The sequence below is a fragment of the Schistocerca serialis genome, chromosome 4 (assembly GCF_023864345.2).
Source record: "Schistocerca serialis cubense isolate TAMUIC-IGC-003099 chromosome 4, iqSchSeri2.2, whole genome shotgun sequence".
Classification (NCBI taxonomy): domain Eukaryota; kingdom Metazoa; phylum Arthropoda; class Insecta; order Orthoptera; family Acrididae; genus Schistocerca; species Schistocerca serialis.
In genome coordinates this window covers 563,338,092-563,365,145 of record NC_064641.1, presented here as the reverse complement: position 1 = coordinate 563,365,145, position 27,054 = coordinate 563,338,092, and the positions used below count along the sequence as shown (strand labels likewise).

Below are 27,054 nucleotides of genomic sequence, written 5' to 3'. Positions count from 1 at the left end.
CTCCGAGAAGTAAATTCCAATTCAGTGAAACACAGCAACTGCAGGAAGAACTGGAACCAGATGTTCTGGGGATAAATGAAGCACACTCTTCTGTCACACCATTGGTATTCCCTAAAGCTGTTTAAATAAAGTCTGACAAATTAGTACAGAATGGCCACTGGTATCTGATTCTGATATAATCATGCATCTACCACATCCCAGCCACCTGATGTCAGAATGACGTAGAAATACTTCAGTATGACATGGGATGGTATGCAACCATTTCTGTCCCATTTAGTTGTAATTATTTTTAAACAATATTACATTTATTAATTTTAATTCTCTTTTGACAGTTTCTTCCACTTCAGTAATACAGAATTTTTCCTTTGTTTGGCAGCAGTGTTTGTCAGAGCAGTGATGACTCAGATATCACCAGTGTTGTAATGTTACTCTAATGGATTATGCAAAAGCAGTCAGCATTTTTGCATATCCATTTTTGTATATTATTCATACATCTTATTTCTGAAGCGTTAGTACCTATTTTATCAATCATCCTCATGTATCCTTCAGGCTTCTAAACCAGCATAAAGAATGGTTATTAGTCACAACTCTGAATGAGCTGCCATATAAAAAGGATCAAAATTTACTGGTTGTCCAAATAACTGCATGACATGCTTCCTCAGTTGTAGAGTAATTTTCCTTGGACTTGTGAGAGCATTCTCTAGGTGCATGCAATCACTCTTTCAGTGCCATTCTGGATTTGCACTAGCATCAACGTGTTATTCTGCCTGAGCAGTCTCACCAAAAAGCATAATGACTGGTGAATATGGTGGTGTTATGTTAAGAGTACAGGAAGCTGTATCTTGGGTCTCAATACATGAAAATTTGGCATCTCCATTTAACAGTTCTTGTACTGGCTATGACTTGCAATTTAAATACTTTATGTCGCAGCACATTGTAAGAAAGGTTCTCACATCACGAATGGGCCAAGGAATTGGAAAATCCATCATGTAGCTTACTTTTATGGACCAGGGCAGATGGTGTGTTAACTAAGTGTATGATTAAGATGTTTTTTGTATTCGAGCGAAGACATGTGTCATGGAGACACTTCAGCATGGTTGTCAAGCAGCTACATGCTCTTCACATGTCTTTGAGAAAAGAACAATGTTATCACACAGGAAAGATACTTCATCCTTTTAAGATGTTGAATCATACTGTCCATATGTGTTCAAAGGTGGCAGGAGCATACATCCATTAGCATAACTTTGAACTCAAAGAAGCCACAAGATGTTATTAAAACAGTCTTTTCTTGGTCAGCTTCATCAATTTCAATCAGTCAGTAGCCAGTCTGCTCAATCCTATGGAGAAATACTTCATTCCCTTCAGACAGTCTCCAGTTCTTACGAGTGGTTACGCTCCCTTTCTGATTCTGCTCAGCCACTACAATCCATTCACCATAAGAATAAACCTGATGTAAACACTGCATTATGTATTCTTGTGCATTTGCTGGAACCTCATTGGTTTTCTGTTTCATGTGGGACTGCAGCAAAGCTGTCTTGAGTACTGTCAAGTATGATAATAAGGGTACATTTTGTGCTCTGCTTTACTCGCACATTGACTTAGCTATAATATGGGACAACAGCTTTACCAGCACATTCAACTTTGACAGCCCTGGCCGTTCAGCTGGTATGGCTAGCCTGCAGTGATGTGGCCAGCCGCAGTTCACACGTAAAAAGAGATGAGCAGAGGAGCAATACAGCTTCGATGTCATTTAATTCTTAAGCAGAATAAAATAATACACTGCAAATCGCCCACAATACGCTCCTTAGATGACTACACGAAAATAGCAACACATTATCATTTTTAGTTAATGTACTACTGAAATTAAAACAAGAATGATGAGAATTCCTGGCTTAACCACAGGGTAATTTTTCTGCATAAGCTGTGGGTAACATAAGAAAGTATTGAAGGATTTACCGTCAGTTGTCTGGTTTTTTTACATTACGTCACATTTATCGTTTTCCATGGATCCCTTGGAGAGGAGTCTCTGGGATGTGGGTAGAGTCAAAGCCCCCCCCCCCCCCCCCCCTTCTGATACCATACATGGCTATTGTACAATTCTAATGCACACAGAATTATGAGCTATAATCCTTGTGAAGATATTCATCGATGGAGTAGAAGGAGTTGGCCAACAGGAAGTTCTTTAATTCACTCTGAAACTGATCTTTTTCACTGTACAAGACCTCTGATATGCTCTGGTAAGTTATTGAATATATGAGTACCCATGTATTTGACTCCTTTTTGTACTGATGTCCTTATACAGATTGTTAATAAGAACAACAAGGGACCTAATATAGAGCCCTGGGGCATCCCTTGTCTGATGGTTTCATATTTTGTCCTTATACAGATTTTTTTGGTTCTGGTATTACAACCATGTTTTGCACTATTTTGTGTAAAAAGAGACACAAAAGGACATCAATGAGTACATGTACTGAGAAGTAGTAGTTAGAATACCAAGTTTCTTAAAGAGGTTTCTGCCTGACGATCTAGGAGTGACACCAGATATAATTCTAATGACTTGTTTCTGAATTTTGAAAATTCTCTCTTTGTGAGAGGAGTGTCCCCAAACGATGATTCCATAACGCATTGGTGAATGGAAGTAGGTCGAATAAACTAACTTCTTCATTTTTAAATCACCTATTTCTGCTATCATACGTGCTGCAAATGTAGCTGAACTAAGGCATTTCATTAAGTCTAGAGCGCGAGTTTTCCAATTTAGGTTGTCATCAATTTGTAGCCCTAAAACTTTGACACTGTCTACAGCTTTGATTTCATTGTTTGAATACATTATACTTATAGGGTCAGGTATTCTTTGTGAGGTACTAAACTGTATGTACTGGGTCTTGTCAAAATTCAGTGACAATCCATTTTCTGTGAACCACCCACTGATACTTACAAATACACTCCTGGAAATTGAAATAAGAACACCGTGAATTCATTGTCCCAGGAAGGGGAAACTTTATTGACACATTCCTGGGGTCAGATACATCACATGATCACACTGACAGAACCACAGGCACATACACACAGGCAACAGAGCATGCACAATGTCGGCACTAGTACAGTGTATATCCACCTTTCGCAACAATGCAGGCTGCTATTCTCCCATGGAGACGATCGTAGAGATGCTGGATGTAGTCCTGTGGAACGGCTTGCCATGCCATTTCCACCTGGCGCCTCAGTTGGACCAGCGTTCGTGCTGGACGTGCAGACCGCGTAAGACGACGCTTCATCCAGTCCCAAACATGCTCAATGGGGGACAGATCCGGAGATCTTGCTGGCCAGGGTAGTTGACTTACACCTTCTAGAGCACGTTGGGTGGCACGGGATACATGCGGACGTGCATTGTCCTGTTGGAACAGCAAGTTCCCTTGCCGGTCTAGGAATGGTAGAACGATGGGTTCGATGACGGTTTGGATGTACCGTGCACTATTCAGTGTCCCCTCGACGATCACCAGTGGTGTACGGCCAGTGTAGGAGATCGCTCCCACACCATGATGCCGGGTATTGGCCCTGTGTGCCTCGGTCGTATGCAGTCCTGATTGTGGCGCTCACCTGCACGGCGCCAAACACGCATACGACCATCATTGGCACCAAGGCAGAAGCGACTCTCATCGCTGAAGACGACACGTCTCCATTCGTCCCTCCATTCACGCCTGTCGCGACACCACTGGAGGCGGGCTGCACGATGTTGGGGCGTGAGCGGAAGACGGCCTAACGGTGTGCGGGACCGTAGCCCAGCTTCATAGAGACGGTTGCGAATGGTCCTCGCCGATACCCCAGGGGCAACAGTGTCCCTAATTTGCTGGGAAGTGGCGGTGCGGTCCCCTACGGCACTGCGTAGGATCCTACGGTCTTGGCGTGCATCCGTGCGTCGCTGCGGTCTGGTCCCAGGTCGACGGGCACGTGCACCTTCCGCCGACCACTGGCGACAACATCGATGTACTGTGGAGACCTCACGCCCCACGTGTTGAGCAATTCGGCGGTACGTCCACCCGGCCTCCCGCATGCCCACTATATGCCCTCGCTCAAAGTCCGTCAACTGCACATACGGTTCACGTCCACGCTGTCGCAGCATGCTACCAGTGTTAAAGACTGCGATGGAGCTCCGTATGCCATGGCAAACTGGCTGACACTGACGGCGGCGGTGCACAAATGCTGCGCAGCTAGCGCCATTCGACGGCCAACACCGCGGTTCCTGGTGTGTCCGCTGTGCCGTGCGTGTGATCATTGCTTGTACAGCCCTCTCGCAGTGTCCGGAGCAAGTATGGTGGGTCTGACACACCGGTGTCAATGTGTTCTTTTTTCCATTTCCAGGAGTGTATTTCATAAACTGATTGCTCAGTGAGATCACAGGTACTGTTTTTCATACCAGTACTTGTATCATCTGCAAATAAGACAAAATTTGCATTTTGTGACACTGCCTATGGAAGGTCATTAATATATAAAAGGAACAACAAGGACCTAAAATAGAGACCTGGGGCATCCCTTATCTGATGGTTTCATATTTTGAATGATTGGAGGAAACAAGATGGCCGCCGAGTAAGTGACGCCAGAAACCATTTCCAGAAAGTTAAGTGATTTAGACAGGAATATAATTTAGTTTAACGCCGACAACAAATTAAATACGTGCATTAGTGTATCGTTTAGTCTTGCCATTAAAGGTTTGACTTTTCTTTGCATATTTTTTCAGAAAACACGAAAAGATCGTAACTTCGCGAAGTCGCGCTTAGGCTTAAATTTTGTAAACGTGTTTGTTTCTTGTTTCACGGTAATTTAACTAGTTTCTCGGTAACAAATAAGTAAACTACCGTAAATAGCGTATAACTTCATTGTTTTAATACAGATTTCAGAAAAACAGCGTAACTTTATATCAGAAACTTGCCTATATACATTTGTTTATAGGCCTAATTCTCATAACGTTTTTGGAGAATCAAAGTTAAAGTATCTCGTTTAATTGTCCTTTTTTTTCATTCCATCGAGTGAAATATATAATAAATAGCGTATACCTTCAATGTTTTAATACAGATCTCAGAAAAACAGCGGAATTTTAAATCAGAAACTTGCTTATATACATTTGTGAATAGGCTTAATTCTTGTAACGTCTTTTTTGATTTTCGGTAATTTAACTGATTTATTCTAGCTAAAGTATTATTTTTGCCATGAGTGAGAAGTGCCTGACTTGCCGTAGAATTGTTAGTTCCGGGGTTTGGTGTGATGGATGTAGTAGTTTTTTTCACTGGGGGGACTGCAGTGGCGTGGGTGTTGGGAAAGTGGATCAGGCTCATCAGTGGTTATGTAGGATTTGCAGCAGAGATAGGAAGATAGTGGAACAGAAGGGGAAAATTGCTGCCCTTCAGGCTGAGCTAGATCAGGCTAGGGAAGATCTGGACAGGTTAAGGAGGGAGAAGGGCAAAGAGAGGTGGGAAGTGGCAACAGGTAGCAGAAGGAACAGGCCTAGAACTAAGTCTGACAGTTTTGTGGTGAATGTCAAAAATAAGTTTGACCTGTTGCTTCAGTTAGAAACTGATGAGCCTCAAGCAGAGGTAGGTGTAGACAGGACACAACAAACTTTCAATAGGAAATTGAAAAAGAATGTAGGAAAGTCATCGAAAAGGAAGAAAGTTTTGTTGTTAGGCAGTACTCATGCCAAAGGTGTAGGTCTACTTCTGCAGGAGGAATTAGGAACAGAATACCAGGTCACAAATTTTTTCAAACCAAGTGCTAGTCTGGATCAGGTGACAGAGGATTTAGGTTCACTCTGTAAAGGATTTACCAGGGAAGACACCGTGGTTATTGTGGGAGGGCCAGGGAACAGCATCGACAGAGATCCTGGGTACAGTATAGAGTGTGACCTGGTAAAGATTGCGTCGGCATCGAGACACACCAATGTTGAATTTGTATCTGTCCTGAGATGCCATGACCGGCCTCATTTGGACTCTTCTGTTGGGAGAGTTAATTTGGAGTTGGAACGGCTGCTTGGGTCGGGTGCAGGGGCTCATATTGGTGTGGTTCCTGTTGATTATCTCAGTAGGTGGGACTATACCAGGCATGGCCTACATCTCAACAGGAAAGGGAAGGGGAAACTGGCTGGGGTAATAGCAGGAAATTTAAGGGGGGGAGGCACTGCCATGAATGGTAAAATACCAGTGGTTACAGGTGTTGGAGCAGCACCTTTTTTAGGATAGGTAAGACAGAAAGATGTCAAGTTCTGCGAGAGGTCAGGATTGAAACAAATCTTCAGTTTAGGAAAGAAATTAAACAGCACAATTCTAGCACATTTGATCACCAATCACAGCTATCAATTATAAATTCTCACCAATCACCAGAAATTTTATCTCCACCAAGTTGTATCTCAGTCCTAGGTAATTGCATTGATGAATTAAAGTCACCCAACCCAGTTGACATAATCTGCCTCTCTGAACACCATGTGACCACTGGTATAGGAACTAGGCCTAAGCACAATGAGAAACTCAGACAGGAGAGTACTGCAAATGTTAGAATAAGGAAAGGTTCTCATAAAAGTATAATTAAAAATAATGTAAGTATATTTCATCAAAATATTGGGAGTTTAAAGAATAAAGTAGATGAGCTTCTGGTTTGTTTAGAAGATTTAGAAGCTGAGAATGAAATAGATATACTATGCCTGTCTGAGCATCACATTGTTACTGATATGGATAAGGTAAATGTAAGTGGATATAAGCTCTCTGCACATGTAATGAGAGAAAATATGGAGAAAGGAGGAGTTGCCATATATGTCAAAAGTTATCACTGTGCAAAAAGTATAGAAACAAAAAAGTTTTGTGTAGAGAAACATATAGAAGCATGTGCCTGTGAGCTTAAATTAAATAAAGGCACATTTATAATTGTAACTGTATATTGGTCCCCATCAGGAAATTTTCATCTATTTCTGAAAAATTTGGCCTCCTTGTTGTGCTATCTGTCAGACAGGGGGAAGCAAATTATTATTTGTGGGGACTTCAATGTAGATTCTCTGAAAGAGGGTAATAGGAAAAATGACCTTGAAGTATTACTCGGTTCTTTCAATTTGACACCCGTTATTGATTTTCCTACTCGGGTGGTAAAGGATAGCAGCTCACTGGTAGATAACTTCTTTATAGACCAAGATAAGTTTAACCAGATAAATGCTCAGCCTGTTGAGAATGGTCTTTCTGATCATGGTGCTCAGCTAGTTACAATATATGACACAGCTCCATTCAGCAATACTAAACAGTCCTCCAAAGTAGTACGTTCAATCAACGATTTAACAATTGCAAATTTCAGAGAAAGCCTACAGCAGTTAGACTGGGATGAGGTGTACCGTGAACCTGATGCCAATTTAAAATATAATTTATTTCATGACATTTTTGTAAATGCATTTGAAAACTGCTTCCCCAAGAAAATAGTTAAATATACTCGTAAGAAACCTTGTAACAAACCATGGCTTACTAAGGGTATAAAAATATCTTGTAACCGGAAAAGGGAAATGTATCTGACAGCAAGAAAGAGTAGTGACCCAGAAACTATCAAAAATTATAAAAACTACTGTGTTATATTAAGAAAAGTTATTAAAAAATCCAGGAGTATGATAACCATGTCTGAAATCAGCAACTCTGATAATAAAATTAAAACAATTTGGAATATTATTAAAAGAGAAACAGGTCAACCAAGAGCAGAGGAAGACAGTATTATCATCAAATTGAATGAAAACTTTACGAACAAAAAGTCAGAAGTTGAAAATATTTTTAATAATCATTTTCTAAATGTTGTGGATATAGTAGGATCCAGGTGTTCATTAGACGATGCTAGGCTGTTAATGGAAGAGGCCATACCTATGCAATTTGATACAATTGAAATCTCACCCACTTCTCCCTCTGAAATTAGGAAAATAATAAACTTGCTTAAAAGCAAAAACTCACATGGAATTGATGGCATTTCCAGCAAAATACTAAAAGCTTGTTCTCAACAGATACGTAAGATTCTCAGCCACCTGTGTAATAGCTCTCTAGAACAGGGCATTTTCCCTGATAGACTGAAATATGCTATTGTTATACCTTTGCATAAAAAGGGGGATAGATCTGATGTCAACAATTACCATCCAATCTCCCTTCTAACAGCTTTATCCAAAATTTTTGAGAAAGTAATGTATTCAAGAGTAGCTTCACATATCTGTAAAAATGACGTACTAACAAAATGTCAGTTTGGTTTCCAGAAAGGTTTTTCAACAGAAAATGCCATATATGCTTTCACCAGTCAAATTTTGAATGATCTGAATAACCGAACACCACCCATTGGGATTTTTTGTGATCTCTCAAAGGCTTTTGATTGTGTAAATCACGAAATTCTGCTAGACAAGCTCAAGTATTGTGGCATGAGTGGGACAGTGCACAAATGGTTTAATTCGTACCTAACTGGAAGAGTGCAGAAAGTTGAAATAAGTAGTTCTCGTAACATGCAAAGATCAGCACATTCCTCAAACTGGGGAACTATCAAGAATGGGGTTCCACAAGGGTCAGTCTTGGGTCCTTTGTTGTTCTTATTATATATTAATGACTTGCCATTCTATATTCATGAAGAGGCAAAGTTAGTTCTCTTTGCTGATGATACAAGTATAGTAATCACACCTGACAAACAAGAATTAACTGATGAAATTGTCAATACTGTCTTTCAGAAAATTACTAAGTGGTTCCTTGTAAACGGACTCTCACTGAATTTTGATAAGACACAGTACATACAGTTCCGTACAGGGAATGGTATGACGCCATTAATAAATATAGACCTTAATCAGAAGCATATAGCGAAGGTAGAATATTCCAAATTTTTAGGTGTGTTCATTGATGAGAGATTAAATTGGAAGAAACACATTGATGATCTGCTGAAATGTTTGAGTTCAGCTACTTATGCAATAAGGGTCATTGCAAATTTTGGTGATAAACATCTTAGTAAATTAGCTTACTACGCCTATTTTCACTCATTGCTTTCATATGGCATCATATTTTGGGGGAATTCATCACTGAGGAATAAAGTATTTATTGCACAAAAGCGTGTAATCAGAATAATAGCTGGAGTCCACCCAAGATCATCCTGCAGACATTTATTTAAGGATCTATGGATATTCACAGTAGCTTCTCAGTATATATACTCTCTTATGAAATTTGTTATTAACAACCTAACCCAATTCAAAAGTAATAGCAGTGTGCATAACTACAATACTAGGAGAAAGGATGATCTTCACTATTCAAGATTAAATCTAACTTTGGGACAGAAAGGGGTGAATTATACTGGCACTAAAGTCTTTGATCACTTACCAAATAGTATCAAAAGTCTGACAGATAACCAACAAGTATTTAAGAAGAAATTAAAAGAATTTCTGAATGACAACTCCTTCTACTCCATAGAGGAATTTTTAGATATAAATTAAGAAAAAAAAAATTAAAAAAAATTTAAAAAATAAAAAATAAAGAAAAACAAAAAACACAAAAAATAAAGTTGTTATATTAACTTAAGTATGTTGTTAAATTAACCTAATTATGTCATGTATTGGAAAATTCGACTCGTTCCACATCATTACGAAATATCGTATTCATGATCCATGGAACTAGTATTAATCTAATCTAATCTAATCTGACTATTGTTATGTGATAAGCCTAATACAGACACACACTGTTTTCTATTAAAAAGGTAGGATGAGAACCACGAGCCTGCTACTCCTGTTATCCCGTAATATTTTAACTTTTGTATAAGGATGTCATGCTGAACACAATCAAAAGCTTTAGCGAGATCACAGAATATTCCAAGTGGTACTATATTTTGATTTATTGATTCTAATATACCATCTGTAAAAGTGAATATAGCTTGATCAGTTGACAATCCTTCCCGAAGTCGAAACTGACTGCGAATGAGAATATGTTTCTGTACTAAGTGTTCATGAAGTCTATTGTACATAACCCTTTCAAACACTTTTGAAAATACTGCCAATAATGAAATGTGACAGAAGTTTTCCACTGATGAGTGTCTCCTTTTTTGTGTAATGGTTTGACAATAGCATATTTAAGCCTATCTGGAAAAGTACCACTGTGGAGAGATTCATTACATAAATAACTCAGTATGTCACAAAGTTCTGAGGAGCAACATTTAATTATGGTAGTACTGATTTCATTGTAACCACTGGTACATTTGTTTTTAAGAGAGCTAATAATATTAGAAATCTCTTTTGGTTAGGTAGGATATAGTTGAATTTTGTCACACTTCTGCGGAAATGCATTTTTAAATATTTTAAGGTGTCTTCTGAGGAACTATGCAAATCTAAGTTGTCTGCTACTGAAAGGAAAACGTTGAAAGTGGCTGCAATTTTGAAGGTATCTCTAGTCAACTCAGTATTTACATTTAACATAATTTCCTCATTTGCCTGATTAGTTTTTTCTCTTTCACTTTTTACTATGTTCCATATAGTTTTTATCTTGTTATTAGAGGCATTTATTTTTCTCGAAAATAAACACATTTTGAGGTTCTGATTACTTTGTTCAGAATTTTACAATATAATTTGTAATGTGATTCAGCTCTGTAGTCATTGTTTTCCCTTGACATTAAGTAAGTCTTCTTTTTGTTTTGCAGGATACTTTTATTCCACTTGTAATCCAAGGTTTTAAAACATTTAATCTATTTGCTTTGATTACTTTCTTAGGGCAGCAGTTTTCAATGTGACCTATGACCGTATTAAAGAAACAATTATATTTTTCATTTATCCCGAGTGAATTGTATACATCTTTCCAGTCTGTATTCCTCAAACAGCTTTTTATACCTTCAATTCCTGCTTCATATATTATTCATAGTTTCCCACTTCCTGTTATTAGTTGAATCAGACCCCACTAAATTAAATGTAAGCAACTGGGTATCATGATCTGAAAGGCCATTAAATATTGGATTTATACTATGATTTTCTAGTGTGGTAGTATCTTTGAAAATGTTATCAATAGCAGTGCTGCTGGTACCCATACCCTGTTTGGGAACTGTACAAAGGGAATGAGATTATAAGAAGTGGTAAGAGACTATAGTATGGATCTTGAGTAGCTATCCTCCAGAAAATTTAAATTAAAATCTCCACTTAGTACGAGTGCATTATTTTTAGAAGTTAAGAAATTTAATACTGCATCAAGCTGTTTAGTGAATAGCTGGAAATTACCAGTTGGAGCCATGTATATTGTGACCATGATTATTTTTCTTCTGTGTGTTTCTACTTGTGTGGCACATGCTTCAAAATGCTGATCACTACAATATTTAAGAATGTCAATGTTTTTATAATTGTGACCCTTTCTAATGTAAGTGGCAAATCTTCCTTTCTCCATCTTTCTTCTACAATACTTTGAAGCTACGGTATACCCTTCCATATTAAGCATTTCAATTTCACTAGCTGAATGATGGTAATCTCTTATCTCCTTCCTTATCCAAAACAAAGAAATACATTTCAGTTCTGGAAGTGTCACTTGCTATTTTGTTAACGAGCCTATCAACAACAGAATCCACGAAGCCAACCAGGCGCAGCATTTTCTCTTCTTCTTTTATGACGAGCTGTTCTATATCCTGCCAGCGAGCGGCAGTGACGTGTGAAAAAAACTGTGTGTGTTAGTTCCAGTATGTCTGGCAGCTTAACAGTCTTGTTACTTCCTGGGCCAGTTCTGGATCAGTTCTGTTGCATTCATATTGTAATGGTGCAGTGGCAACTGTAAAACTGCAGCATTTGTACGATGTATTCGATGCTGTGAAAATGATTGTTTTTCATGTTTCTAAGATAAATATCTACCTCTGTGGTTGATAGGCATAGTCCAAATAAAGAGGATTTGGGTTTTTTCATTTTTGCTTTAAAAAATTAAACTGTTATGTTTTCTTAATTTCAACAACTTTTATGAACAGTTCTTCATAAAACATCGATAATTAAGAATTTGTACTGGAAAGGGAAACAGGAATTTCACATCCAATATGTAATTAGAAACAAGAAGTCGTGCATTATTCATAAAAAAATGATGAGTTTTATAATTACAAGATGTAGAGTATTTGAAATTGGATAAGGAAACAAAAATGATACTGTGGAGGTTTGAACGACAACATGAAGAACTGCATTTGGTTCATATTTCATTACGCTACCGACTGCGCTACAGTTTCAACATGAGTCTGTTTATCAACTGCAATATATACACCACTGAGAAAACTTCAAAGCCGATTAACTTCGTTAACTGATGAAAAACATTAAGAATGGCCTATTTCTCAGCACTTTTTAAGTGTGTTTCACATGCATGTTTCACTACGGAAAAGAAAGCAGCCTCAGTCATTTTCATACTGCACATTATCAGTGCGACAACCAGAGCACAACGCTGCAGAGGCTGTGACTGTACACAATTTTTGAAATAAAAACTATGTACCTAAAGCGTGATTAAGAAAAACATTGATAGCTGTTAGTACATTTGAATATCTTTAAGTTTCATTTAATGTAACTTAGTAATAAGATATCTAATATATAAGTAGGATCTACTTCCAAGAGCGTAACACCACCAGTATATGTGTGCTACGGCTTCTGACAAATCATCCTGTTTGTGTTTGTTTACATCACATTTATTCTTATGCTGAACAGATTATAGTAAATGATGCAGAAATGCCATTTTCCACCTTTCTTCTTCACAAAGATCACAGGATAGAAAAATAATGTTTTAACAGTTTGATGATTTCACCTCACAGCATCTCTTTCACTTCCTCCTGAATTATTCATCGTTCAGCTGCAAACACCCTATATATGAGCACTGACATATGAGAGATGATACCCAGCACTGATTTAGTGTACCACACTGGGTCATCTCATATGCCTTGTCTCATTTCCGGACTTGAATGTAACTGAAAATTGTTTTAGAACAGTTGACATTCAACATCATTCTTTAAGTGAGCCCACACAATTGGCAGCTGGACAGTAGATTCCTCCAGTGAGCATTTCATAATCGCAGCATAACATGATTCTGCATCAATGGCACTAACCTGACCATTCATGGACTGGTTTGACTGTCCCTGTGTAAATAAAATTAGGGGCAGGTTGGGCTGTTAGTGGAAATTGGTGATGCAGAACTAACCATGTCCACTTGAAATGGTTATCACGGTTGCTGTTATGTAGGTTCCTGTTGTGTTGTTGAGCACCATTTTGCTCTTGGCTCGAGCATCAAAGTTAAATGGTGACACTGGGGTGAGTGGTACACCGGGTCTCTGCTTCTGTAGTAGAAGTTATATGCTTGGAAGACTATTGCTATCACTTCTTAGCTTAATACTTGTGCCTCCTTAACACCACCCACATTGAACACTATGGTGGCTAAGTAACTTCATTATACCTGCACTAACATGTAAACCAACATTAAATGTTCTATGCGGACCCTGAAGTTCATGCTACAGTCAGACAAGGCAGAATGATGCTATTCATTGGAACAATCATTTGGTACACTGCCCCTTGTCACAATGCATCCTCCACCATCTGCCTTCTTATGTGTATGCCACTATAACATTACACATTGAAAGCACATTCATTAAGTACAAAAATATGGACTGAGCTGACATGCTTGCCTCAGGAGTGTATGCTGCAATTTAGGAACACACAAGGTGTTCTACCAGATTCCAATATTTCATAAATAATGAAGTCCAGAAACTTCCAGAAATCACAAACATGAAATGATAAATGACTGCAGGGGGGCAGGAATCAAACTAGTGACCTGAGCACGACCAGCCAGCAAATATAATCACTACACCATGGTGGATGACAAACGACATATGGTAATAATGTCTTAACAAACATTTTTTATGATCACACTACACTGAATGTGTAGTTCAGAAACTTAAATTTTCGTTCATTTTTTCCTATTAAAAATAACCTCTTCAGTTTAACTGAATCTACACCTGTGACTGAAAATTTTGTAGCCCTGAAGCTCACCACAAATCCTCAGATATAAATGACTTCTTCATGACTTCATAGCTGCCCTAATGATCTTAGTTCCAAGTTTAAACTGAAGAATTGTGTGCAAGTACATCCGGTAAATACCATAAAGAAGACGACGACACACCAAGAGTACATACAATAATGAACCAAAAGGTTCTGACCAGCTGCTTAATAGGGTGTTGGTTCACCCTTGGAATGCAATACAGCAGTGATTCAGCAGTACAAAAATCTGACAAGTCTTTGACAAGTTTCCCCCACAGGTATGTGCCACTAGATGTCTATGCACAGGTCACACAACTCCCATAAATTATGGACCGGTGATTTCTGGTCATGGAGCTGGTGCCCAACAGTCTCCCAGACAAATTCCCCTGGATTCATATACAAATCTGGCAGCTAAGAAATCAACATGAATTCGCTTCATGCTCTTCAGACCACTGTAGCCTAATTTTGGCCTTGTGACCAGAACAGTTGTATTGTTGGGAGATGCCATAGCCACTGGGGAAGACCTCAAGCATGAAGTGATACAGGTGGTCCACAATAATGTTTGTGAAGTCCACAGCTCTCATGGTATCTTTCGTTATTATCACAGGTTCCCTGGGAGCCCTGGTGAACCTCCCCCATAGCATAATACCTCCACCACCTCTGGTTGGCACCTGTGACTCAGTGCCGTTTTCAAGTAGCAGTTCATCTGGATGATGGTATATCTGGACACAACCATCAAGGTCGTGTAAGAAATCTACACCTATATCGACACTCTGGAATCCACCGTATGGCGTGCTGCCGAGGGTATCCTGTACCACTACTAGTCATTTCCTTTCCTGTTCCACTCGTAAATAGAGCAAGGAAAAAACTACTATCTATATGCCTCCATATGTGCCCTAATTTTTCTTATCTTCATGATCCTCACTTGCAATTTATGTCAGCGGCAGTAGCGTGGTTCTGCAGTCAGCTGTTTCTGTTTCTTAATAATATGCCTTCCCTCCAGGGCTTCTGATTTGAGTTCCTGAAGCCTGTCCGTAACAGTTGTATGTTGTTTGAACCTGCCAGTAACAAATCCAATAGCCTGTACTATTGTTTCAATGTCTTCCTTTAATCCAACCTTGTACGGATCCCAAACATTAGAGCAGTACTCAAGAATAGGTTACACTAGCATCCTATATGCTGACTCCTTTACAGACGAACCAAATATTTCTAGAATTATCCCAATAAGCCAAAGTGTGATTCCTCTGCCCAGATGACACATTTCCACTGATCCATGGTCCAGTCTCTATGGCCCCATACCCATTATGTTGATGACATCTTTGGGTCAACATGGGAGCACATACTGTTCATCTGCAGCAGAGGCAACTGTTCAATCATGTGTGCTGAATGGTATGTTCCAAAACATATGTGCCTGCACTAATATTGGATCATTTGAATCCCAGATCTGCTACAGATTGCCACCTATCCTGTTTTACACAGTAGGTAAATGTCTGACTTCCATGTTCTGTGATGAGGTGGGATCATCCAATACCTTGCCACCTACTTTTGGTTTCACTGTCCTTCAACCTTTCCATGGATACTCCTCACAGCAGAACAACTGCTGACCAGGTCTGGAGTTTCCATGATACTTGCTCCCAAGTACCAGGCATAACATTAAGCCCTTTATCAATGTGACTTACACCACTGCATTTCCCCATTTGCAGGCCATATCATCACTAGTATGGATCTCTGCTTCAATTTTCTTATCGATTCATGTGGCCACAATGCCACCAGGTGGCATTAGATCTCGCTAAGGGCAGTGGTCATAATGTTTTGGCTGTACAGTGTATACTGTACCTAAAAAAGCTATTCAAAGTATTATGTAAAAAACAGGTACAGACAGTCAAGTTGTAGCAGTTCCACATAAATAAAAAAGATGCTTGGGTTACCTTTATTTTGGATCTGAACAGCTTTCTTTTGGGCTTCTTCTGATATGCCAGACCTTTCTGTAGGTCAATGATGAGATCACGTGTCAGAAGGCGCCATTCAGATTGATGACCAATACCATGGTAGGTGTGCTGATCCTAGAAAACACACACAGTTTTTTAATATGGAAGACCTGAAAGAAAGGTCTGTGTCTTTGATTTCAATTATGGTTAAATGTAGAGATCAATTATTCTGAATGAGATTTACTATTCTGACAGCTTAAAACGGATGCAAAAATTCAAAATGCCACAGCAGTTATTTGGAATCCTTCCATTCCACATTACACGTTATTATTTTTCTTACTGGAGGATAGCGCAGCAAAAGTTGTTGTGTTGAACTCTTGAGCTAGAAGAAAGGGCTACCATGGTATCAACAATTTAAAAGTGCAATAACAGAAACACTGGTAGGATACAGAGAAGTAGAATGTTACATTTGCTCAGTGTTGTGTTTAGTCCCCCTGTGTCAGTACTGCAATGTGTTAAATAAATACTAACAATATAATCTGTTTTGGGTATCAGTTAATACAACTTCTATTTTTATTGTGACAGCTACAGCTTCCAATTGCAGTGTTCGTTTACCTGAGGCACGAAACTAAAATAACTGTAAACACTTAAGATAAAATAAAAATTATGCAATAGACTGAGTTTTTGCACTCAGATTACTCCTTTACATAAGTAAGGCTCACATGGGGACCCTCCATATTGTAAATCATGGATTTTGATGTGCTTCAAATATATTGTAGAGGCACTTACCCTGAGTATCTGACTGTCTGGTTTTTTAGCAAAGGGTCATGGTTTTTAAGAAAATCGATTTTGAATTTCAATGTGTGATTTGTATACCTATAACATAAGATGTATTCTGGGGAAGTCAGCGTAGCGCAGTGGGAAAGGTTAACGGATACCGCTCTGGAGGTATCGTGTTCAAATCCTGCTTGTGCAATATTTTTTTCCCCAAAATCGACGTAGTTTTCAATTTTATTTCAAAGAATATCAGCAAACAGTGTAAGGTGTGCGAAATTATAAGATTATAAAGATATATTCAGTTGTTAATTTTTTCTATCATACAATATTATAAAATCTTATTTTTCATCGTCCACATTGCTTGATGTGCCAGATCAATATTGTGGGTGATACTTATGAAAGAAACAACCGAGTACAAATTTTCGCAGCATCACGTGCATTTTATGAAAGCAACCGTCTTGCATGAGGGATACTGGGAAACAATTCTTTTGCATTCAAAAAGATTTCTCTTTCAAATTTCGATATGAACCATGCGTATCTAATCATGCTTTGAAAATTAGGTGCCCTGAGTTGATGTAGGATTAGTGAATGTAATTTTATTGAATCTTCCCTAGAAGCGATCTCCCTATTGTCTTCCATCAAGTCGGGATCATTCTGAACAATTTTCATGAAAATTTTCACCTGTTGGTAAAAATAAACATCGCAGGGATGCCAATAAGGAGTGCACTTTGGTGGGACCACTTTTAGGGTGCAGATACTCGCCTTCCTTTCATCAGTGAATATCGTATAAAGTTGAATCAGTTTGCCCTCCCCACAAATCGATAATGCACAAAAAATGTTTCTGTTCCACGTACGGAAGAATTACAGAATGCAAAAATTCTTCATATACCAGTTTCGTGAACTTCCCGCATTTCGCGCAGGACACGACCACATTTCTGTATTTCCCAGTTAATTTGTCTACTCGTTTTTGAACGTTAGGATGAAATTGGTCTGCATACATAAAAAAAATAAGGGAGCAGGATTCGAACACGGTACCTCCTGCGCGGTAGTCGTGCACCTTAACCACTGCGCTACACTGACTTGCTCGGGTTACATGTAATGTTACAGGCATACAAAGCATGCAAAGAACTTCAAAATCATTTATCTCAAAGCCGGCCGGAGTGGCCAAGCGGTTCTAGGCGCTACAGTCTGGAACCACGCGACCGCTGCGGTCGCAGGTTCGAATCCTGCCTCGGGCATGGATGTGTGTGATGTCCTTGGGTTAGTTAGGTTTAAGTAGTTCTAAGTTCTAGGGGACTGATGACCTCAGAAGTTAAGTCCCATAGTGCTCAGAGACATTTGAACCATTTATCTCAAAACCCAAGGCCCGTCGCTAAAAAACCAGATAGCCTGGTACTCACGGCAAATACCTCTACAACATATTTGAAGCGCATCAAAATCCGTGATTTACAGTGTGGAGGGTCCCTTTGTCAGATCCAGATTACTACGTTCCACGAGCAATGTGCTACAAATTGCACTGTGAGTTCATCCTTATCGATTGGTACAAAACTGACTTTTTTCTCATTCCCCGATACATTTTCCGGCTGTGGGTTAGTCCATGAGACATGCAAGGATAGTACAATTGGTAATTTGCTGCCAGTAAAAGGCAGTGACCTTCCAAGTCTCCAGCCTGCCATATGACTAATTCATCACGAAGTTTCAGCACTATAAGTCATCTTCAGTTTCCCTGTAACAAATATGCTAGAACTCACCAGTGGGTGTCCATGAGAGAGATTCATTGTGATATAGTTTATCAGTTTTTATGAGACAGTGCATCATTTACAAAGTTGTGGAAAGTCCATGTTGTTCAGTACTTATTTAGGTTTTTTGCGAAAAGAAACATGGTGTGAGCAGCAAAGAGGATTACTGAATGAGTACAGTAGTGAGAGCACGGTTAAGAGAAATTCAAGAGAGTACTGCATAACAAAAATACTACCTTAAATACACACTTCTGTGTGGAGAAACACTTTCCAACAACGGCAAGTGAGCTGCACATGTTGAACACTAAAGCTGAATATCTTTGTAATGTGAGAAAAGTGACCCTTTTGGTGTGTTATGCAAAAACTGAGTTCAGATACAAAATATTCAGAGAACCTGTACATATGGAAAATGATGTAATAATAGTTATCGAGGGAAGAAAGGTATTTTGAGTGAACAATTTACTACACTGTTGAGATGTGGTGTGATTAAAATTATTTCACACAGTTTGAATGGCAGAACGAAAAATATTTGAGCCATCATGAAATGGATATGACTGTCACAGAGGCAATATGCTAGAGTGGAATAGGTTGTAAAAGTGAATTAAAACAGCACCAGGTTGTGCAAAGATAGTTGTAACGTGCCAAACTGTAAGAAAGATCAGTTCACGTAAACTGCTGGCCTTTTTTCCTCAAGGCAAAAAGGTAATTCCAGTTTACCAGCACATCTGCAAATCAGATCAAATTCACCCCGTGATAAATCCACCATCACAAATTCAAACTATGGAATGGTAGAAGAGCTCCAATGAGTGGCTTTGAAAATAAAATTTAGTACTTCTATGTAACGCTAAGCCCTAAGATAATTTATAAAGAAAAGTCCGTTGGAAACATGCAACAGCACTTTACAGCACAAGACTTCCTTTTAGAGAGTTTATTGCTCGAAATGGGCAAATAAATCATAATTCTGCATTTGCCCATTGAATACAGCCAATTCAACCCTATTCAAATCACAACAGCGATCACTGTCAATGAAAACAGCTGACTGCAAGAGTAGTGAGATGCCAGGTACATGTGAAAACAAGTAAGGTTTTTATTTCTTGATTCATCATTCAGCACAAAAAAAAAAAAAAAAAAAAAAAAAAAAAAAAAAAAAAAAAAAAAAAAAAAATTCCAGCAAATTACTGCGTTTTTTGCTACAAATGCACTATGCATTTCACACTTGATTTGCTAACAACTGTTTGTATGTACAAGAGTCAAAATGATGTTTCACATTTTATTACTGCTTGAAAAGTAGATTTCTCACTGGCTTCAATGATGAACAATGAATCCTCCAGTGAAGCTGAAGGACATAGTACCACGCATCACTCAAGAATAAACACTTACTATACATGACTACAGCAGCAGCACGCTGGTTTGAATACTACAACTGACTAAAAACTCATATAGATGTTCGTCAGTAAGTCTTTGATTTACAAATTAGTAGCTCTAAAATATGGTGATTCTTCATAACTAAGAATATGTGATGTACTAACTAAATATAAACTTATATAGTGGTTTTCCTCGTCACATATAAGGTCAACAGTGTATGTCTTCTGTAGCTCTATAAGGTTGACAGATGTTTAAAAAAAGCAGCTCACTTTCTAATAAATATTTACATCTAGATCAACCTCTTTGCAACCAACATATCATAATTCATATACAAAATTAAAGTAGATACTTCAAAATCCTGGTAAAGTGTGATACAGCAATTTTCATCATATGACAAAATCAATGAAATAGATAATGTTTACAAGAGGGAATTTAGAGCAGTTCGATTTACAAATTTCAGAAAATATGTGGAACTTGACATCTAAGGGGTGGGAGGGGAGAGAGTGAGAAGTAAGGTTGATTCTGATCAAAGGTTCTGAGATGCAATCCCTGAAGAGTGGACATGGTACACTGTTGGTGGAGACTTTCTACAAAATAACCACAGTAGGTCATCATAACAGGGATGTAGCCTTCATCTTTAGGGATGATGGTCAATTTGAGCCTGTTATAACAAGGGAACCTCCCCATCGCACCCCCCTCAGATTTAGTTACAAGTTGGCACAGTGGATAGGCCTTGAAAAACTGAACACACATCAGTCAAGAAAACAGAAAGAAGTTTTGTGGAACTATGAAAAAAATAAGCAAAATATACAAACTGAGTAGTCCATGTGCAAGATAGGCAACATCAAGGATAGTGTAAGCGCAGGAGCGCCGTTGTCCCTTGGTTAGTGTGAGCAGCTGCGGAACGAGAGGTCCTTGGTTCGAGTCTTCCCTCGAGTGGAAAGTTTACTTTCTTTATTTTCGCAAGGTTATGATCTGTCTGTTCGTTCATTGACGTCTCTGTTCACTGTAATAAGTTTAGTGTCTGTGTTTTGCGACCGCACCGCAAAACCGTGAGATTAGTAGACGAAAGGATGCGCCTTTCCAGTGGGAACCGAAAACATTTGATCGCAAGGTCATAGATCAACCGATCCCTCCACAGGAAAACACGTCTGATGTATCCTATACGACACTGGTGACAGCATGTGCGTCACATGACAGGAATATGTTGTAGACCCACCTAACTTGTACACTTGGCGAATGGGTAAAAAGATTCTTCTACCTTGCCCGATTTAGGTTTTCTTGTGGATGTGATAATCACTCCGAATAAAGTGATGACGGACAGATAATAATTGTCTGAAAATAAAAAATTAAACTTTTCATTTGTGGGAAGACTTGAACCGAGGACCTCTCATTCCGCAGCTGCTCACACTAACCACGGGACCACGGCGCTCCTGTGCTTACATTATCCTTGATGTTGCCTATCTTGCGCATGGACTACTCATTTTGTATGTTTTGCTTATTTTTTTCATAGTTCCACACAACTTCTTCCTGTTTTCTCAATTGACCTGTGTTCAGTTTTGCAAGGCCTATCCACTGTGCCAACTTATAACTAAATCTGAGGGGGGTGCGATGGGGAGGTTCTCTTGTAAGGACTTGGATGGCTGTTTCAGGCATTAACTAGTTCTTTTGTAACTAACATGGGCAAGTCAACTATAAACATTATTATTTGTCTCTGTTATTCTTGTCTGACATATTTCTTCATTAATTCATTCGACATCCATGAAAGTTATTTTTTCCCATGCTTGGATGAACAAAGAATTGTGTAATAATGAATGGGCATGTGAGCTGCCAAAGGTGCCAGAGCTCTGTAATAAAAGTATTTAATGACACAATTCAAACTGTCAAAATTAGCTGACAGTTAGAAGAAAAGCATCACCGGAAACAATTTGTACACAAGAACAAATTATGATGTCGGTAATTCGTAATATAATCACATTTAAAGCCTGAATCACAATATGAGTTTTGTGAGTGTATAAGTAAATAGCTAGCACATTCTCAAATACTTACATAACTCTGCACAAATCTCAAAGTAGTTTTCAAGTCAAAGACTTCTGGAGGGAAAAAAAACACTACTCTACTGGCTTGATGTTCCAAATAGGGCTGTGTGATATACTCAGAATGTTCCTATTCCATAAAATTCTTTCGAGCTGTGGTCTTTGTCAAATTGTAAAATGATGAATCGATGTTTTGGGCACAGTTGTAAGTGGCAGTTATCAGGTACGTTCCATTCATAAAGGTTTGCCTACAAAAGGCTATGGTTCAGTTATGAGTTCTGGCTCAGTGCACAATTTTATTGAATGATGAAACTCACGGTCCTGGAAGCCAGGGTGCGTATTGGTGTACAGTAGGGATGTGAAGTCACATAACTAGCTATTTAATACATTATACAATACATGGTATAGAAAGAGCTATCAATAAGAAACAATTTGTACCTTCTACTTAACATATCTCTCTTGTCTATCAGTCATTTTGTTTATTTTTTCATTACATTAGCAATCATCCATAAAAATTTGAAGGTATTCTTTCCATGCCAATTCTGAGTCCAGTGTACACGAAGATCTTCATCTAAACTGATCACTTTAAATAACCAATTAAAAATTTGAGATTTTGAATCTCCTCTCCTCCCCCTCCCCCCCTCCCTACCACTACCACCACCACCACCACCACCACCACCTAAACCCTGTGTGGATGGCAAACGTACAGATACAGTAGTAGTCTTATTGTCACACCAGCTTAGGACTGTATGGGTACATTTTCTCTTTTCTGTCATGTTATGTACTGCTTTATCAGTACGATTGCTTCCTTCTGTGATGGAATGGACTGCCATCTGTTGCAAACATCTGCAACCACTTGCATTTTTAGGAAGTCTTGCATACATTTGATCTATGGGAACTAAATCTAGTACTTGCATTTGTAATTTCTTATTTGGTGAGAATGATGCACTCTAAAGGTTTGAGTGGCGATGAAATTAGAAAAATACTGCTAAATGAAGGCTCAGCTGTGGAATCTGGTAGTGATTACAAAGACCATGAAGACTGCAAGGTACTACTAACAGAAAGTGAAGATTCATTGAGTAAGATTGAAATTATTCATCAACTGGGCCCTTCAAAAGTGAGAAAGATGCAAAAGGTTGGAAAGAGGGAGTACCAATGGCTGACAGATGGCATGTTTATGCCTCAGAATTATGCTTTTTCTAATGATAATTCTGATGTGAATCCTCATTGTGGACTAAGTGAGGGTCCTAGTGAAAGTGAATGTTTTTAGCTTACATTTGACAGGCAATTGATAGGATATACTGCCAATGAAACTAACAGCTTCTACAAAGTATTTTTTGCAGTCTGCGTGCTGATGGCACACATACAAAAGAACAGAATGAAAGACTACTGTTCTACTGACCCGTTGACGGAAACACCTTTCTTTTCAAAAGTAATGCCTAATCACAGATTTCTGACAGTTCTTTGAATTGTACATTTTAGTAATGCATGCATTTTGGGAGACACAGAGAGCGAATAGGCTTTATAAATTACAGCATACTGTGAATTTTTTGACAGCAAAATTGAAGTCAATATTAAATGCATTCAGAGATTTATGCATTGACGAGTCTTTGATGTTATGGAAAGGTAGCCATGTTTTTAAATACTATATACCAAACAAAAGGCACAGGTTTGGGATAAAACTGTTTATTTTGTGCAAAGTTGAAACTACATTTATTTTAGATATTACAGGGTACACAGGAAGAGGAACAGAAATTGAAGACACTTGTGGCCTTTGTGTTTCTTGCACAGTTGAAATCTTATCTCAACAAAGGACGGACACACACACACACACACACACACACACACACACACACACACACACAATTGTTGAAACAGAGACGAACAACAGAGAAACACACTAGAAAATCAAGAGACACAGTATTGTTGTATAATGTAGCCAAATGATGGCGGCAATACATAAAACTGACAGGCGAGATCAGTTCTACTGAACACATGCAAAGTCGATAAATGGTACAAAACGTTTTTCTTTCACCTCCTGGTCTTGTCTGGACTAAATGCCCATATTCTTTATAAAATGAAAACTCATAAAAAATCTCAGCCTCTTGGATCTCATGTCTCACACAGAGGCACTTTACTTCCCCAGTACCACAGATTGCAGCACAAGGTTCTTGGACCCAAAGATTATGCCATGTATGCATCATGGGAAGACAGAATAAGGGTATGGATATTTAATGCAAGATAACAAAATCTGTAGACAGAAATCTATAATCTTCTTTTAGACAATATTGATGTGTGTGAAATGCCATAAGTATGGCTATCATCTACAATTATCCCCAAAAACAAAAATGGCAAACATAAATTAACAAGTTGAGGGATATCTCAGTTCAGTGTGCTTTATGATGTTTTTTTCCTTTCCTTCCACTAATCTAGCTAAAATTAAGGCATTTTTTATGAAGTGGATATTGGAGTCATCAGGCAGTGTTACAGTTGGGGACATCAACTACAGACTAGACACATACTATAAGGTACATTTGGGTAAAGTAGTTGAGAAGTTTTGAAAAACCCATTATGGGAACATTTACATGTTTTCCCATGGCATATGGCGTTACAGCTGAGCCTGCACAATAGCTCAAGGGGAAAATAGAATAGCAAGAAATGTAGTTGTCATTGTCAAAGTAGCCACACAAGAAGAACAAGACCAAACATAAAATACCAGGCAGAGGCATACAGCAAATTTAACATATGTGCAGATTGCAGGATTCCACTCTTGAAGGTAATTCTGTCTCATAATTACAAAGTTTCTGTGATTGAATTTTTCTTTTGATATTGGCACATGCAAATAAAAATCACAGTCCTATCAGAGTCATAAATGGTTATGGAAGGGACAGAAGAATCTGCCCTACAATGCCAGCAAAGACAGCCTTGAAAATCAATGTAAGAGCGTGTTTTTCAGTTAAGTCTATGGATACCATTCAACAGAGTAGAAGGATTTGGCCATTAGAAAATTCCTTAATTTGCTGTTAAATCCTCAACACACATAATTGCTCAGGCAGATAGCTTAATACCATGTCTTGGTAAGTGTGATTGTGGTTCTTTCAGTACTTAACCAAAGTTCAAGGTCAGCGCTAGCACAACGAGTTGTTCATGTGAAATTCATTGGACTGGTGCCTGTAAACATGTGTCATATTAGTGCTCTTTGAAGAGAGCTGTGACGGTGACATGGCTCTGTTGTTGTTCCGGCGTAATGATTTGCGAAGATGGAAGGGGGGGAAAATAATAATAATAATAAATAATAATAATAGAGATTTGAGCAGTGGTTAAGTACTTCATAAAGAAAGGTATGAAAGCAAAGGGCATTCATGCCCATTTCCAGAATAAACTGGGAGACTCTGCTCCTTCATATTCAATTGTTGCCAAGTGGACAAATGAACTTAAATTTGGTCGGGACAGCTTAGATGATGAGCCATGCAGCGGTCGGCCAAGATGTGCCACTACTCCAGAAATCATTGCAAAAGTGCACAAAATGGTCATGGAGGATCACTGATTGAAAGTGCGTGAAATTGCTCATGCATGCCAGATTTCACCTGAAAGGCTATATCACATTTTAACTGAAGAATTAGAAAGGAATAAAATTATCATCAAGGTGGGTGCCGCGACTGGTGGGTGCCGCGACTCTCAATGGTGGATCAAAAACGCATGAGAATGGACATAGAGGAACAATGTGTGGCCCGTTTTAGTTGAAATGAACAAGATTTTTTGGGCCAGTTTGTGACGGCAGATGAAACTTGGGTGCACGACTATACCCCAGAGACAAAACAACAGTCAAAGCAGTGTAAACATGCTGATTTTCTGCCAGCAAAGAAAGCAAAGACAATTCCTTCGGCGGGAAAGGTCAAGGCATCAGTGTTTGGGGATGTGAAGGTGATTCTGTTGGTAGATTATCTCCCCACTGGGCAAACAATTGCTGGAGAATACTATGCTAACCTCCTGGACAACTTGCAACAAAAGATACACAAAAAAAAAAATGCCAGGTTTAGCAAGGAGGAAAGTCATCTTCCATCAAGACAGTGCACGCCCACACACACGTGCCGTCGCCGTAACAAAATTACGCGAACTAAGATATGAATTGTTGCCACACCCTCCCTGTTCATCTGATATGGCTCCGTCAGACTTCCATCTCTTTCCAAAACTGGAAATTTTTCTTGGAGAACGAATATTCACTTCAAACGGAGAACTGATTGCCAGAGTTGACAACTATTTTGCAAGACTGGAAGAAACTCATTTTCAAGATGGGATCAAGGCACTGGATCATCAGTGGACAAAGTGCGCTAATCTGCAAGATGACTACATTGAAAAATAAAAAAAATTTCAGAGATGTAAGTACTTTTTTTCTATTCCACTCTGAGAACTTTTCAAATCATCCTCTTATTCTCATTCACACTGATGTCTTGTTTTGGATTTTATGTTTCAGAATATGAGTTAGGAATGGAGTGTAGTATCACACTGTACAAATATTTCTATAGATAAACTCGAAAAATTCATCATTTTTTTCTGTTTTCCTTAATTCCTTAGTTGCTTCAAAAGTCATGGAGGTATGTTACATCTACGCAACTAATTGAAGGGAGTTTTTTTACTGCGATAAGCGTTCCGCTTCTTTCATTTGTGAAGGTGCTTCACAAATAAAAGAAGCAAAACATGTATGGCAATAAACAAACTTTCTTCAAATAGTTACATAGACGGAACATACCTCCATGAATCCAAAAAATTGTTTAAAAGAGTGTCAAAGAATAAGGAGATGTGTAGAGCGTGGTTCAAACTTACTCCCAGAGATCCAAATGATGAAGTAACCCACTTCCCTATATGATACATCAATGATTTGGTTCTTAAAAACAAAATTTAAAAAATGCCTCTTCGAAAGTGTGTGGCGAGTGCAACTATTGAAGTTCATCATAGTTTGTAACATGTATCTGCTGAATCAAAATGTTTCATATATAGTGGTATAGGCTAAAAATATTATGGCGGGGATCTTTCATCTCTGTCTACTATTCTTAAGGATTCGATCGCAGATAAATACTTGTGACAAGCAAGAGTATAAATATGATTGCTGTTGGTTTCATTCGCATAATTTAAGCTGTGCTACTCGATTCCCATCTGACCACACACTCTGACATCACTAGTATTCAGAAAAAAATAGTGAATTATTTGTGACAAGAAAAAATATA

At 38.6% G+C, this 27,054-nt stretch overlaps 1 protein-coding gene across 2 annotated transcripts in view; it reads right to left on the bottom strand.

Moving 5' to 3' along the window:
* The window catches only part of LOC126475303 (D-glucuronyl C5-epimerase B), a 417,781-nt gene that overhangs the window by 51,087 nt on the left and 339,640 nt on the right, over positions 1-27,054 (bottom strand). For both annotated transcript variants that reach the window (XM_050103072.1, XM_050103071.1), the window contains exon 7: positions 15,913-16,047. In XM_050103072.1, the coding sequence (XP_049959029.1) occupies positions 15,913-16,047 (135 nt within the window). The remainder of the gene's footprint in view (positions 1-15,912; positions 16,048-27,054) is intronic.